This window comes from Emydura macquarii, unplaced genomic scaffold (genome assembly GCF_026122565.2).
Source record: "Emydura macquarii macquarii isolate MOO-44397 ecotype Brisbane River unplaced genomic scaffold, CSIRO-AGI_Emac_v2 contig_2948, whole genome shotgun sequence".
NCBI lineage: Eukaryota > Metazoa > Chordata > Testudines > Chelidae > Emydura > Emydura macquarii.
Window position 1 is genome coordinate 5,150,001 of NW_027133085.1, and position 15,000 is coordinate 5,165,000.

At 39.2% G+C, this 15,000-nt stretch overlaps 1 protein-coding gene across 10 annotated transcripts in view; it reads right to left on the reverse strand.

Moving 5' to 3' along the window:
* LOC137167650 (poly(rC)-binding protein 3-like) overlaps positions 1 to 15,000 on the reverse strand; it is a 490,543-nt gene that overhangs the window by 19,578 nt on the left and 455,965 nt on the right. For 6 of the 10 annotated variants that reach the window (XM_067569882.1, XM_067569883.1, XM_067569874.1 and 3 more), the window contains 2 exons: positions 13,212 to 13,264; positions 4,177 to 4,346 (listed from right to left, as the gene is read on the reverse strand). In XM_067569882.1, coding sequence (XP_067425983.1) covers positions 4,177 to 4,346; positions 13,212 to 13,264 — 223 coding nt within the window. The other 4 variants (XM_067569880.1, XM_067569881.1, XM_067569879.1 and 1 more) reach the window with 4 other exon arrangements.

Below are 15,000 nucleotides of genomic sequence, written 5' to 3' on the forward strand. Positions count from 1 at the left end.
GGTTTGGGGTACAAGAAACGGTTTGTGAAACAGAAAACTTTGGTTTTCTTATCCTCTAACTCCATGGTTCTCAAGCTATTTACCATTGTGGGCCGCATATTCAGCCCTCTCTGTGTCCTGTGGGCTGCACCCACACACTATATAGACTACCTGTATGGCCCTGAGGCTGTCGCATGGGCTGTAGCTGTGTGCTGATTGGGCTGCAAGTGGCCCTTGGGCCAGGGGTTCAGAACCACTGCTCGAACTCCACAAGGCTTGCCCATTCCCACTGAGGAACACTGCTTTTTCTAACTTAGGGTCCAAATTGTTCTCTGTAGAAAGACAATAATACTATCTTTATACAGCAAACAATGCCATCTGAAATATTAAACTATATCATTTACTTTCAAAATGCCTGTTTCCCGACTCTGAAATTTAGAGCCAACCACAGATATATTCTCAGGCTGGTGAGCAGGAGGGGGGTTGCATGTTTTGTGAAATTATCTGTATATAATTGGATTTTACATTCCCAGCTCAGTTTTACTCTGAGAGGGATCTGTAAAAATGACATTGTGGGGATTCATTACTTATTACCTTGCAGTGACTCCAGATCAAAGTGGCTCAGCTGGCAAGCCACAAAATGGGATTTTTCTAACTGCTAATGCTGAAAGTTTAGCCTGGGGTCTAAAAATACCTTCTCATGTATCATGACAGGTGGTAAAGATTCTGCAGGTCAAAATCCTGCCCTCATTTACACTCATGTAACCTCATTGTCTCCAGATGATGTATTGAGTTGCACAGGCATAATTGAGGGCCTAATTTGGCCTGCCTTACCAGATCTTTATTACTAGTGGGAGTGATGGAGGTGGTGATGACCATGATGCATAAAATAGAGGGAATCCAGCTTGATTTCCAGAGGCCTTGTTGACTTTTCAATTACCAAAATCAACTGTTTACATGTAAACAGGCCAAATTTAATACGGAAGCTAACGATGCATGACACAACAGGAACTCCATGATGCTAGTTTTACAGAGTCTCTTTTCAGAGAAGAGGTTCATTTTATGAATAAATACACTGAAGGCCACATCCTGTGTTCCCGGGAATCAGTGGATTTCTTGTGTATATACGGAATACAGGGGTGGGCTCTTATTAGTTATACTTGAACTACATTAATCAAATGGTTATCAAAATGGAAGTAAAAATATCTTCAAAAAGCTACTCTTCAACAAGAATAAGAAAGCACCGTTAGCTGAAATAACCCAACGAAGGAGTCATATATTATACAGTTTAAACTTAAATTGTGGATCACTTCATTTTTAGTAAGAATTTTAAGATAACTGGATCCTTGTTATCAAATTATTACACTAGAACTTTATTTCCCAAGTCCTTTACCTGGAGATCAGTTAAGAGACAGAGACTATACAGGAAATAAAGCATCCCTAATGCAAATAACTAAGATGGAGCATATTTCAGGGATACAAATGTCAACAGTTGGATATACCCAAACAGAAACAAAAATAAGGTTAAATTCCTGTCTCTATAGACCATGCTGCTTTAAAGCTAACCTAGTTTATATATTCTCATGCACATATTCAACAAGATACTGCAACAAAAGAATCTTTATTTAAAATTGTCTGATAAATGATTTTAAAAAAGACAAAACTGACTAGAAATAGTGCAGGTACTTCAAAGAATTGGGATTCTTTTAAAACCCATGCTACGGTCAAACCTTGAATTACATATTGTAATTCCTAGATGTACTGCCCCTGGAAGCCAAACCTATGGGAATGACATTACAGGCCTCGTCACAGCTGATGGGTCTAGAGTGTGATGTCAGTCTCAGAAGTAACTGCCTGAACTGAAAGAAAAGGTAGATCTAGGAATGATGGAAAAACTTGGTGGCCCCTGGCCTAGGGGGATGTTGACTATTTTTGCATATCCAGTAGGTAGCTCGGTGAGTTTAGCATTTTGATATTGTCCTCAACTCCCTCCAGTAACAATTTATTTCATATCTGCTTCTTATGTTTAATAAGAAAATTATAAATAAATAAAAAAATTATAAAAAAGCACATCAGGCTCATATAAAGTTTTGAACTTACAACCCTGGAAGCTAGCTCCATTTATCCACAGAATAGGTAGAGCATGGGCCATGACCCTCACTATTTTCCTCCCATGGACTTGCAAAGGTGCCTAAGCCAAAGGGCTGTTGTTGGACTGAAGTGATTCAATTTCCACGGCCCATTCGGTCTTTGACTGCCAGTTAGTACTATTGCTGTGTTGGCACCTAAATTAACAGAATTCCTCTCTCTTCATTATATCTTTTAGCAAAAAACGGGTCACATAGCATAGTTTTTTAAAATGAAAAGGCCACCTTAATTACCTATACTTTAGAGCTTAATTTATTATACATGGTTTGAAGACTCTTCATTTACAAATGAAGTCATTTTATCTAAATACATTTTCAACATATGGTACATAATATATAATGGTTTATTGTATCTGATGGTAACAAATGCTTTCTAACTAGAAATTCAACAGGAAGAAAATACTATTTTGTTTCTAGTTTCACAGGTTATATAGTATCCATGGCATATGATTACTCAGCAGTTTTCTTCTCGGCAAAAGTGTATTAAAAGACCTCTTAAATGTCCCATTCCTTGAAAAGAACCATTAGACAGCAATAAAGAGAGCTGTGAGAGTTCACAGGCTTTTCTAAGTGAGTCAAAGAGAGGTTTGTTCACTAGAGTTTCTGTCTCTGGTGAGCAGCTCACTGCAACTCCATTAATAACTTGCATTATTTTATTTGCATACTTTAGCTGTCTTGAAGATCTTAAATTGTTATCTTCTGTAATCCAGATGCATGCCATATGGTGTTTGTGCAACTAAAAGTGAAGGGGTCTATTCTCGTCTCGATGTGTGGGGAATCCCTGAACACCAAGAGAAGAACATATCCTTAAGGGTTAAAGGAGGGAACACATTTTTACTTGATTACAGGGCTTAAGGAAGTGACTTATATTTGCTATCAAGAATGTAAATCACAAGAGCTGTATGTTGTCTTTGGATTCTGGAAATGGCTAGTGCTGAAGCTTCTCAATGTCATATAACAGTTCATTTATCCCTAACAAGCTAGTTTCAAGCAATGCAAAGCTAACAATCGGCAATATTTTGTTTGCCATAATGGAAGACTACATAAATATTTTGCAAATATCCTTTTCCTTCATTCATGGAACCTACATGCTTTTCTAGCGATGGGTCAAATGATCTTGGTGGAGAGGTGCTTTGGTTGGTTAGATTGATAGACGGTTCTAGACTGATAGGACTGAAATCCACAACATACACAAACTTATACTATTTTACACTTTATATGACTTTAATAGCAAGTATATTTAAGACAGTAGCTTGATTTGTGAGATGGCACAGTATTTTTCAAAAATGGTATTATGTATAGATACTAATCTTTTTCTACAGTGCCTCAGTACAAGTAGATTTATGACAAAGAGTTATCTCCATTGCACTCTCTTCTAGGGGTAATAGGAAATAAAGTGCTACTTCCGTATCCTAAATAATCAGATCAAAATAGTTAGAGTCATAAACGGTCACAAAGGGCTAACTAAACAATCAGAGTTTTCATTAACTCTGGAGCCGAAAAGGAGATTCTCATCCTGTCTGATTAGGGTGCGCTTTTTATAAATTTGTAGTGCTATCTGTGAAAAAAATAAATCCTGTGTCTCTTTAGCAGCCAAATGTCTGTTTAATATCAACCCGAGAAGCAATTTCCACATAGCAAATTAAAGGTGTTTTGCAATCAGTTTCACTGTAGTTGCCATTTAGGACAGCAGAATGATTCTTCATTAATATCAGTTTGTTCTATGAAAAGTTTCATCTTCCAAAGAATTTATGACAGTATCATTTTCTGTGTCCAGCTCACAGGCAAGACGGATGCAAATGTGAATGTTCAGATTTTGAACTCTTATGATTCAGTGTAACTGAAATTGCACCAGATTAAGCTGCTTTCCATATAAACCACCAACAAACATAGGCTCAAACAGTGCAGGATTTACAAATAGGTAGGAATCAAATAACACTGTGCAAAATGGGCAATGCACAGCAACTTTCTGGCTTATTCTGGGCAGACATTTGCTGGAAAACAGACAGAGCAATCTTGCAAAAGTATATCACTTACAAAACTAACTTACCTTGCATTAATGAGGTACTGTGCTAAGCTGATGTTTGCAGGGGATCCTGTGATTGTAACTTGTCGTTCTGCAGAGCCTTCTGTGGCATTAGCAATCTTGATCTGCGCTCCTGACATTTGCCTGATTTCATTTATCTTACTGCCTTGTCTGCCAATGATGCAGCCTATTAACTGGAGAGGGACAAAGACTGAAATTAGTGCCACAGACACAAGCAAAACCCATTTAACTGCAACTTGTTGTATTGATCGAAATGTGGTTATTAAAGTCTCTTGCTAGCAAAACAAAAGATTTTTGCTGTGCTGTTTGGAAAGAATAGCTTGCAGGGTCTATGGGTTCAATGTTCAAGAATCTATAGTTAAAGCATAGTCATTTTGTAGGCGGCTATGTATTAAGTCTGTATCACAGGCAATTTAGCCATCCAACATGTCAGCGAATACTGGCACATTGTAGTGCTACAGAATACAAAGTAGAGCCCAGTTGGAATTTCCAGTGAAAATATCAAGAGATGCAACATAATTCAGAAACTGGACAGACTGAAAGCTCTATTGATGTGTTTTTGCATCAGTCTGAGGAAGAGTTCTGTGAGTTCGAAAGCTTGTCTCATTCACCAACAGAAGCTGGTGCAATAAAGGATATTACCTCACTCGCTTTGTCTTTCCAGTTTGTTTGACAGTCCTAAACTTTATTGACTAAATTCTACTCTCACAAATAGCTCTCCATTAAAGACAATGGGACTTATAACCATTTAGCTGAGTGCAGAATCAGGTGCACGGAGAGCTGACACGTCCTTTATAACTTGATCCTGTTCATTTACAGAAACAAATAGTTTCATTTTATTTGCAAAAATGTAAATCAGGATTATGCATGTTTTCCTACATCTCATTTTATACTCTGGTAATATTGTATTGGATCTATTACAGGAGGGGCTGGATGAGGTTCTGTGGCCTGTGATGTGCAGGAGGTCAGACTAGATGATAATGATGGTCCCTTCTGGCCTTAAAGTCTATATATCAACAGGCAATATTTTTACATAGTGTAGCTCACCAAGAACATTTAAGCAGACTTTGGAGCAATATACAATTTTGGCATTTGTATGCAAAAATTTAAAGTATTTAATGCAAATCAATGGCTAATGCTGCTGCATTTGGGGGATGTAGAGGATGTGGGAGAGTGACAGTCAGGGGATGGCCCCCTCATTTCCTATGGTGGTGAGCATGTGGAAGAAACAAGGTAGGACAACAGGAGGAAAACAGGTAAGAGTTGGTTTTAAGCTATACAGTTGAAATGATGATCTAAGAGATTGCCTTTCCTTGGCAAGTCATTTAGATGGACTTACACTGGTGTAAAACCAGAGTGACGCAGTGGTGCACCAGGCTTATTGTATTTTGTTTCTATAAAATAAGTAAGAGCAGATCTGGCTCACTCTGAGAAGGAGTGATATGAAATTATATCCAAATTGATGGTCTTTTTTCAAGACAAATCTTTCTAATGCTACTGACTGGCCCACTCAGGAGAAGCCATCTCTGTCATTTTGTAGATGGTGTCACAGCAGGATTTGGCAGATTCTGTGATATTTGGTCCCAATGGGTTGCAACAGATGTGGGCTCCATCAAACATTGAAAGTGACAGCACTGTGTGAAGTACTGTACGTTCTACAGTTATAGGTTTGCGGTTTCTGAAAACTCTCAGCAGATAAAATTAGGGAATGAAATCACAGTAGTCTAACATTTTTCTTTAGAATGACTTTTGGAAATGCTTTGAGACTGACTGTCATCTGGGCTTCCAGTGTATCATGGGTCTGATTCTCCTCTGATTTACAATAGTGTAAAGCAGGAGTGACTCCACCCAAGACCATGTAGTTATACCGGTAAAAGTTAGAGGAGACTCATGCACCCACAATTTCTTAATTGTCTGTCCAAGTCAATGGCAACATTCCTTTGACATCAAGGGGAGCAGGAATGAGCCAGGAACATAAACTCCCAGAGGACTGATTTTTATCTCACCCCAGTTTAACTTTATCGACTTCAGTGGGAATTACTCCTGATTTACACCATGTGAGTTCCAATTCAGGTCCTGTGTCTTTCTTTATGTTTGTATAGTGCTGAGCACACTGGCAGAGCTTAATAATAAAGACAATCTATCACCCATAGAGAGAAGATATGCTAATTACACTTTAAAATATGGCCTTCTATTGTGAGTTTCCTGCTTGTTTGTTCCTTATGTCCATCACTGCTGCATTCTCTCTGAATGGCACTGGGAATAATCAGACATTTAGTCTGTAGTTTATGACAAGCCCCATGCTGCAAAGCGTTGACTTGTCATGCTGGATAGTGTCTTGTGGGTCATTGGAATATTTCATTTCTAGATAAAACTCTATTCCATTTGTAATAATGCTAGCAAAAGGTATTTAGTAGGCAGCACCAGGGATCAAAGTTTTCTGTTTATCCCCAGTACAGGGATTAGTACTGCCAACTCAAGCGTCCCAACACTGCCTCGTCAGTTTACCTCCACTGGCCTGGAGGAAGCATCTTCAAGAGTGAAAGAGTAATGCAGGCTCCGCCCATTGAATCCTTGGCCTCTTTCCTGAGAGTGCTAGCAAGGATGCCCACTGTGACATGAACAAGTGCCTAGTGGACACAAGATGAGACCAGAAACTCAGTTAATAATGACCACTAACTAACTGTCAGATGGTAACAACTGTCATTCAATACCAGTTTGAACCACTGACCAAAGGGGCAAAGACATCTCCCATTACCAACACACTGAGCCAGCTACTCCCTTCATCTAAATTTAAAGGAAGTTTCAATCCATGTAAAAATTGATTTGGTGTGTATCCTTGGAATAGTTTCTGTTACACGTTATATTGGATGTGTCTGACATTCCCAGTATACCACAGGTATCTTTGACTTCCTAACATGCTACACTGATGTAAAACCAGAGTACAACTCTCAGTAGAACTGGGCCTCTGATGTTCTCGTCAGAAGAGACTAGCTAATTGTTTTTCATAAATATTTAGTTTCATTTCTTTCTCACTATTTTCAATCTTTTTTATTCTTTATGCTTCTTTCTTCTGTCGCATGCGTACACTGCTTTGTTATACTGCTCAGAAGGGTGGTCATAGTGGGATTTATTTATGTATTTTTATTTAGAAAAGGGAAAAGCATGAGGGACAATGTAATCTAGTGGAAGTCACGATCTCCTGAGATGTGATCACAGCTCTCTCACTGACTTATTGTAGGATCTTGGACAAGATGCTTAACTACTGTCCGCCTGTTAAAAAGCAATAGCAATATTTAACATCTCTCCTCTCCCCTCCCAAGGAAAATGCACCATCTGACTTTAAATGATTCCACAGACTTCATAAACAGATGATTGGTAGGACAAATTTTGAGACACCAACACTGTTATTGTCATTTCTGTGCAGACCTTAATTACCAATGAAAAATATAACGTGCAATAGCTTAATTGAAAGTACACAGCTTTATAGAGGGTCCAGTTCTGCCCCACTCCCTTACTAACACTGAGATTCGCATCTTACTCTAGGGCAAATTTTCATATCTTTTCTCATGCTAAATAGTGACATGCTCCACAAGTGGACCCATTGATTATCCACTGGGTAGTAAAACGTGGACTTCTCTGATCTTCCGTTGATTCTTAAACTGATTTCAAGAGGGGATAAAGAACAAGACAGAAGTAATGCTGGTGGGAAGGAAATATTTTGAAGAACTACCCAGCATCATAACATCTCCTGCTATTGGGGGCATCTGGTCTCAGATAATCAAGTCACACTGTAGCCTAGGAGTTCTTTTGGACTCTTCAGTCTTTCTGGACATAAAATAGCTATCACTGCCAAAAATGCTTTTTTTCATCTGTGACTGGGAAAAGGACGGGTCCCCTACTGTTGGACAATGACATGGTTATAGCAGCACACAACCCCACCACTTGGAGCTCTGCTCACCACACTGCCTCCACAGAACTGGTTAGTTTCAAGAGAACTGTGCTCATCTTTAATCCCTTCAGAGGAGTGCACCACATTACTTTAAAGAGTGCTTCTTGAGCAGGGATCCCAACTTTCCTCAATAGTTACATTCCACGTGGGCAATGAAGCTGTCAACCTCAAGGGTCAACTTGTGAGAGCGGGGGACACAGCTTTCTTCACCACTGATTCAGGATGATTGAACTTCCTTCTGGAGAAGATGGGAATAACCAGAGACCTCCCCCCCTTCAGAGTGAAATGCATAACTACCTGGAATGGGGAAGAGGAGACACGCACGTACACACATTTAAATGGCCTCCAAAGGAGATGGGAGAAACACAGTCCACTTTATTAGTTCTATTTCAGAAGTGCCCTGATACTACAGTGATGGGAACCCACTAAAAACCTAGCTGGATAGAACTTCTAAATTCACACTCTGGAAAGGGAGTTTGATTTTACAGCACAATGGCATTTTTCTTTATTATTTGAAATAGTTGCAATTATCATTGTGAGATGTAAAAAGCTTTGAGGTCTGAGCTATAGTAATCACTAATAACAGAGAAATTATAACTGCCTTAACTTAAGAAAGAATAAGTAGAATTTACTATAACACAACAAACACATACAAACAGTAAACAGCTATTAACTTATGCTTTCCTTCGGTCAAACCCTAAGGTCTTTACTTAGTTTGTATTTGGGGTTTGCTTAAGCAAATTGCTTGAATCAGTGGGAATTTGTCTGATCAAGCACTGAGTAACAATTCAGAGTTGACCTTCTGGGTTTATTTTTATTTAAATCATATCCTGTTCTTCTTTGATAACTCAAGAGCACATGTAAGTACAATGGTCTCAATTCTTTTCTCATTTACACCAGTATTTTACATTGACTTTGTGCAGAGGTAAATGACTCCTCAAGGTGCAAAGCAGTAAAGAAAGATGCCTGTTAACATAAAAAGAATTACTCCTGATTTACACTGGTGCAAGGGGAGAATAATGCTCAGTGTGGTCTGCCCTTACTGACGTACACTCTGCCCTTATGAGAGCTAACAGTTTACACAGACCTATTTTGCAATTCTAGACCAAATAAAGGCCACGAAGGATAAAGGCACAACACTGAAAGTGAATCAGAAAATCAACTAGATTCATTGCTTACAAAACTATTTCCAAACGACCCTGTGGGCATGTAAGTTTTCTTACGCCTTACAAAAAAATGAAAAAAAAATCAATTAATTATTTTGGCTGCTTGTCAAGATGACAAATATCAACCCTGATTTCTTGTTTGGAGCAATAATGAGTATTGCCAAGGAGAAGCAATAGCAGAAATTATTGAAGCTGACACTTTATTTTTAGGGAGGACTCAGCTTTTTTCTTACTGTTATAGGTGCAGCCTTTTGAGGGTTATGCTGGTCACAATGAACTCTGAGTAAGTGACTTTTTGCTGGTAATTTAGACAATACCAACAAAAATCAATTTTGATGGATGTGCTAAAGCAGATAGACTTTAATTACTGAGGGCCAGATCATCCCTTCCACTTACACTGAGGGGACCTAATGTGGGTGCAATTCCCTCTAGCCACAAGGAAAGGGGGTGAGGAATAAACCCACCTTGGGACCCCCCCAGTCACCACTCCAAGTGTTGAGGCAGGGCCAGGGGCAGGAAGGTTGGAGCCACTTAGAATTTTCAGGACCTCATCCCTCATAGTGGGAGGGATTTTCCAGGCAATATTGTGGGGAGGGGTGGAGCCTCCCTGCCTCGTTGATCCCTTGGACGTTCCAGATGCACACAGGCAGTCGCTGCTTTCTATGCATTGCCTCATTCTTCCGTCTTCCCCCTACAGGAATCATGTTGCCCTGGGGCCACTCCCCCTCTGGCTGTTCAGCTACAAACACAAATAGGACTTTGCAGAACGTCATACTGTTTTAAGCAGCATTACGTCCCTCCTGGATGCAAACCTAGGGTATGTCCATGCTACGGGGGCATTGTTAAGGGGCCGCAGCTATGCCGCTGTAGCATAGATGCATCCTACGTTGTCGAAAGGGTTTTCTCCATTGACATAGATGGTTTCTCTCTCCAAGAGGTGGTAGCTAGGTTGACAGAAAAATTCTTCCTTTGACCCATAGGCGTCTACACTGGGGATTAGGATAACCTAACTACATCACACAGGGTGTAGCCCAGGCCCTAGGATCTACCCAGGAAATTTATCCACCCCCTCACTTCCTCACTCGATTGCCTTCCCAGTAGATTCCCCAGTAGAGGCATAGCCAGAACTGATTTTTTGGCAGGGCCTGTGGCTGACACAAGTCTTGAGTCACAAGCAAAACAGAGACTGATAAAAACGCAGGATGAATTGCTTATAATCTGATTGGGTGAGCCTGGTTTCAGCTACACCACTGTTCCCCAGCCACTAGAAAGGATGAAGCCCTCAGATCAACAGGAGGTGAGTCTCACCGTCCAAGGGAGGGTGGTTTGACTATTTATTTCAGACTCTTAAAAAAAAAAAAAAGAAAAAAAAGAATCCCCCTAGAGTGGGTGCTGGGTGTGTGTGCGTGTGAGTGCACCCAGATCCAGCATACTGCCAACCCCAACAGTTCGAAAGCCACGTGTCAGAATCAAGGATAAATCATGATGATTTTGATCTGTCATCTGGTTTTGGAGCGCCCCCTGCCCACCCTCAATGTGTGCGTGACGATAACAGGCTGAAAACAGAACCCTAGCTTCATAGAGAATGCAGGGCCCTGGCTCCCATCAACTCCCCCATTTGCTCACTGACCCCTAGCAGGCTCCTGCAGCCTCCTCCCTTCCCCTTGCACTCTGATAGGCTCCCCCACTTCTCCTCATTACATTCCTGAAGCCCCCCGCCCCCTTTCCTATAAATGTCTGGTAGGCTCCAGTCGCCTCCTCCTATCTCCAGCCTGCGGGGAGGGGGAAAGGGGAGCTTGGTGGTGAGGGGGTGAAGCTGTGGCTCGTGAGCACAGAGTCGGGGCAGCTCCAGGCCCACTGAGAGAAATTTGGGGCCCTGATACATTGTGTTTTCTGGGACTCCTTCCCTGCCCATTTATTTACACAGATGTTAGGGGCTCCCCTGAGCTCGGGGCCTGATACAATTGTCCCTCCCTTCCATCAGTCCTAGGCTGCTCTGGTCTGTTGTGCCTGCTCCAGGACTCTGCCCGCTGAAAGCATGCAGGGCCCCTCTGTACTGCCAGAAACGCAAACAGACAAAATTCCTGAGCAGCCCGTATTTTATTATGAGAATCCCCCCCCCCCCCCCAAAATTGTAACACTTCCAGTGCTAGTAGCACTACACACACACCTGCGCATATGCAGAGCACTGAGTCCATTTAGCACTTCTATTAATATACAGCTGAACTTAGTGCTAAGAACCAACCCAAAATATCACTCCATTCCCTAGTTGCAGAGTTCCTGCGAGCTATTTTTATGCCTAAACCCATATTGTTCTCAAGGATATCTTTTAAAAAATGTGGTGGTGAGACAGGACTTGATTTCAGCTACAGTGGGCTTGCTTTAAAACTCACATATGCAGGCTTGTTTTACTATATCTTGAAAAATCTGCTATTGCAGGAGGATCTTTCAAATAATGCAGTGATGCACATAGGCATGTCAGAGGTTAGTGTTGAGTCAGTATGTCTTACAACTGTTAGGCTGCTGCAAAAGGGACACAGGGCCAAAGCGTGCTCTTGCTTTCACATCAGCAGATAACCAGAGAGACTCCACTGAAGTAAATGGAGTTACTCTGGATTTAAGTGCTGTGAGCAAGAGCAGCATTTGGCAGTGAGCTTCCCAACCTGCATTGAAAGGATAAATATGGTGCTTTTATAAAATTCTGAACAAACAAACTAGATGATAAAACACATTAGCAGGCTGTCCTCCCACTAATGAAAAGCTTACCAAATCTCAGGCAATTGTGAAAAGAGAATTCTTTTTCCTATTGTTAACTCTGATTTGCTTTCTTCTCTTCTTTCTATAAGTCACTGCCACTGAGTTACACAGGGTTTATAGGATGTTATAAGTATCTTTTAAGTAATGTCATTGTTATTTGTGATCCCATTCACGCTTGAAAGCTTTTTTTACTGGAGGGGATATATTCAATGTTCTGTGTCATTCATTTATAATGCAAGTTGATAAGACCTATAGCTGAGGGCAAACAGAATAAAATTGGAAGGTTTTTTTCAATGGAAGACAAAGAATCATTTGGAAATGTTTAAGTGGATGTCTAAAGTTCCAGCTCCTTGTAGAATAGGGGGAGGACTGTCACAGGTTAGGGCTGGGTAGTCCAATCAGATCCAGTTTGCAGTTGACAGACTAGGAGTGTTGCTCTGGTTTTTAAGCCCTCTTTTTAAAAACAATATTGTTTACATTGTACTTTTAAACATTTTAAATACATTTTGTGCTCATGAAAGATTCTGAATTGACAGCCCTGGAGACTAATATCCTCTGAATAGTACAGAACGCTATAGCACAAGCAGTCACAGTGCAGTTTCCCCAAACTGTGTCTCAATCCTGACCTGGAGGAACGTTCCCATAGAATATACAGGTTGTTCATTTTCTGAGTTTATTCAGTTCTTGGTGTTTTTGCTGGAACTGTCAATATGGTGCCACTGTGATTCAAACACCTATTCCTTAATCACTAACTCCACCTACAGCACCAACCATCCAATCACTGATAATACTTTCAATAACAACCAACCTGGCATTACTGGATCTGGTGACCACAGGTTGAAATGCTCTGTATCTCAGTCCTTGTCATTCAACTGAGCTATCCAGTATCACTTTGTCTTCTTTTTTATACCACTATTCTACTAACTCTCTCTCGAGTTATTAATTCCTTAAGTAGCCAAACTCATTCTAGTACTGACACTAGCATAAACAGTAATGTTTACCCTGCACTCTGATACTCCGTAACACAGATCTGATAGCATAATCTAAATGACATAACTTTATTTAGTAACAAATTAGTAAATTGACACAAAATGAGATATTCCACCTACAGTCACACAGGTGAGAGAGAGAGAAAAAGAGAGATTGAATATTGGTCCACTTACATCATTTGGAATAGTAAGCTCATGGGAACTGGTTGGAGTAGTGGCATCCAATCCTATATTTAGGGGACAGAGGAGAACACATTATGCTAGTCATTTTGAAATAAATGGGAGACACAGCAAATGATATTTAAAAGAAGGAAAATGTGAACAAAATAGATAAAAGAGAATAGCAACGAAAAATACAGAACTGCTAGCAAAAGAGAAAAGAAAGCAAGAGATGCAAAAATTAAGAGGGTTGGACTAACTTTAAATGATTCTTATTTTAATTAACCTTTAACCCACCAAAATAACAAATGTCACATGAGAATCCACAATACTATAAAAAGTTTCTAGAAAATGGATGGTTCCACTGATAAATAACTATGAAATTTGTTCTATGTAAGTGTCAAAAACGAATGGATGTCTGAATTTTGACCTGTCTACCAGGAGTACTGAATTACACAAAATAAAAAGTAGAAATCTAAGGTAAACAAAAAGTAAAATGTGAAAAGAAAACTGATAAAATAAAGAAAGATTGGGAAAATAAACTAGGAGAATTTAAATTATACATGGGATTAGTGATGTTGAAGAAATGTTGGAAAGAATTTTTTTTAGGGAAATGTACAAAATATGGTAAGTTGAATACATTTGTTTTTAAATTGGGTGGACAAAAGGAAAATGCTTAGGAGAAATGCAATTAGTGCTCTAACACTCAGTAAAGTTACGGAAACATACAAATCACAAATATAACAAGGAAAAGATTAAGGAACAGCATATTAATGACAAGTAGAAAAACAAGGAAAATATAGAGCCAGGAAAGGTAATTTAAAATTATTTGCTGATATTTTATCAGATACACCATATAGAAGCACATTATATTTTGTATATCATTTTTGTTTCTCCCCTTTCCCATTTTTCTGTGTATAAAGTCATATTTTAAAAAGTATTTTTTCCACAACTAGCAAAGGTGGAAAAGAGATAGTTTTACTCAGAATACCTTATCTAAATGTTCATTATATTTACATTAATTCATTTACATATTGTACGTTTATTTTACCGTGTGTGTTTGTTGAATACTGCAGTCCAAAAATTATATCAACAATTAAAATAACGTAAATAATTCAGTCTCTTACAAAAATTGATGTATTTGATAAAAATGTTATTACTTGCCATGTAAAATATGTACCAGTGTATATTTATTCAGATCTTGAGAAATTCTTGAATTCCAAACCCAATATTTGCTGAAACTAAGTAAAATGTACTCTAAACTGATTTAATTGAAGGGTTATTTAATTTCAATTCTCTTTTCCAAAGAAACAAATATACATAACAGGACTTAACAATTATGGCCTAAGTTCTGAAGACCGTAACTAAGCAAAATTCCATTGCCTTCAGGGAGTGGGAGTTTTACACAATTAAGAACAGTGGAATTTATTCCAGTGACAACAATAATCATGGAAGCCAATAGGAATTTTTAGTGTACAAGGGATGCCTGTTTAGGCTGTCCATTGTCTGTTCTAAAATTTTAATGAATCTGTAATTATACTGTAAATACATTTTTCCCCTTCTTAGATTTTAATTTTCTATTTAGATCTTGTCAATACACAATACAAAAATGGAGGTCCCACAAAATTCACTATCAAGTACTTTAGGCAATACAAACTGGTACGTACTAGATGGTATATAATAACTTTGCATAGGAGTAAATAAAAGAAACTTAGGTTCTTTAGCTGATGGCACAAATTAAGTGGATTTTATTAAAATAAACAGAACAAACAAAGCACAAGAATTTAGTAATGACAAAAACAAA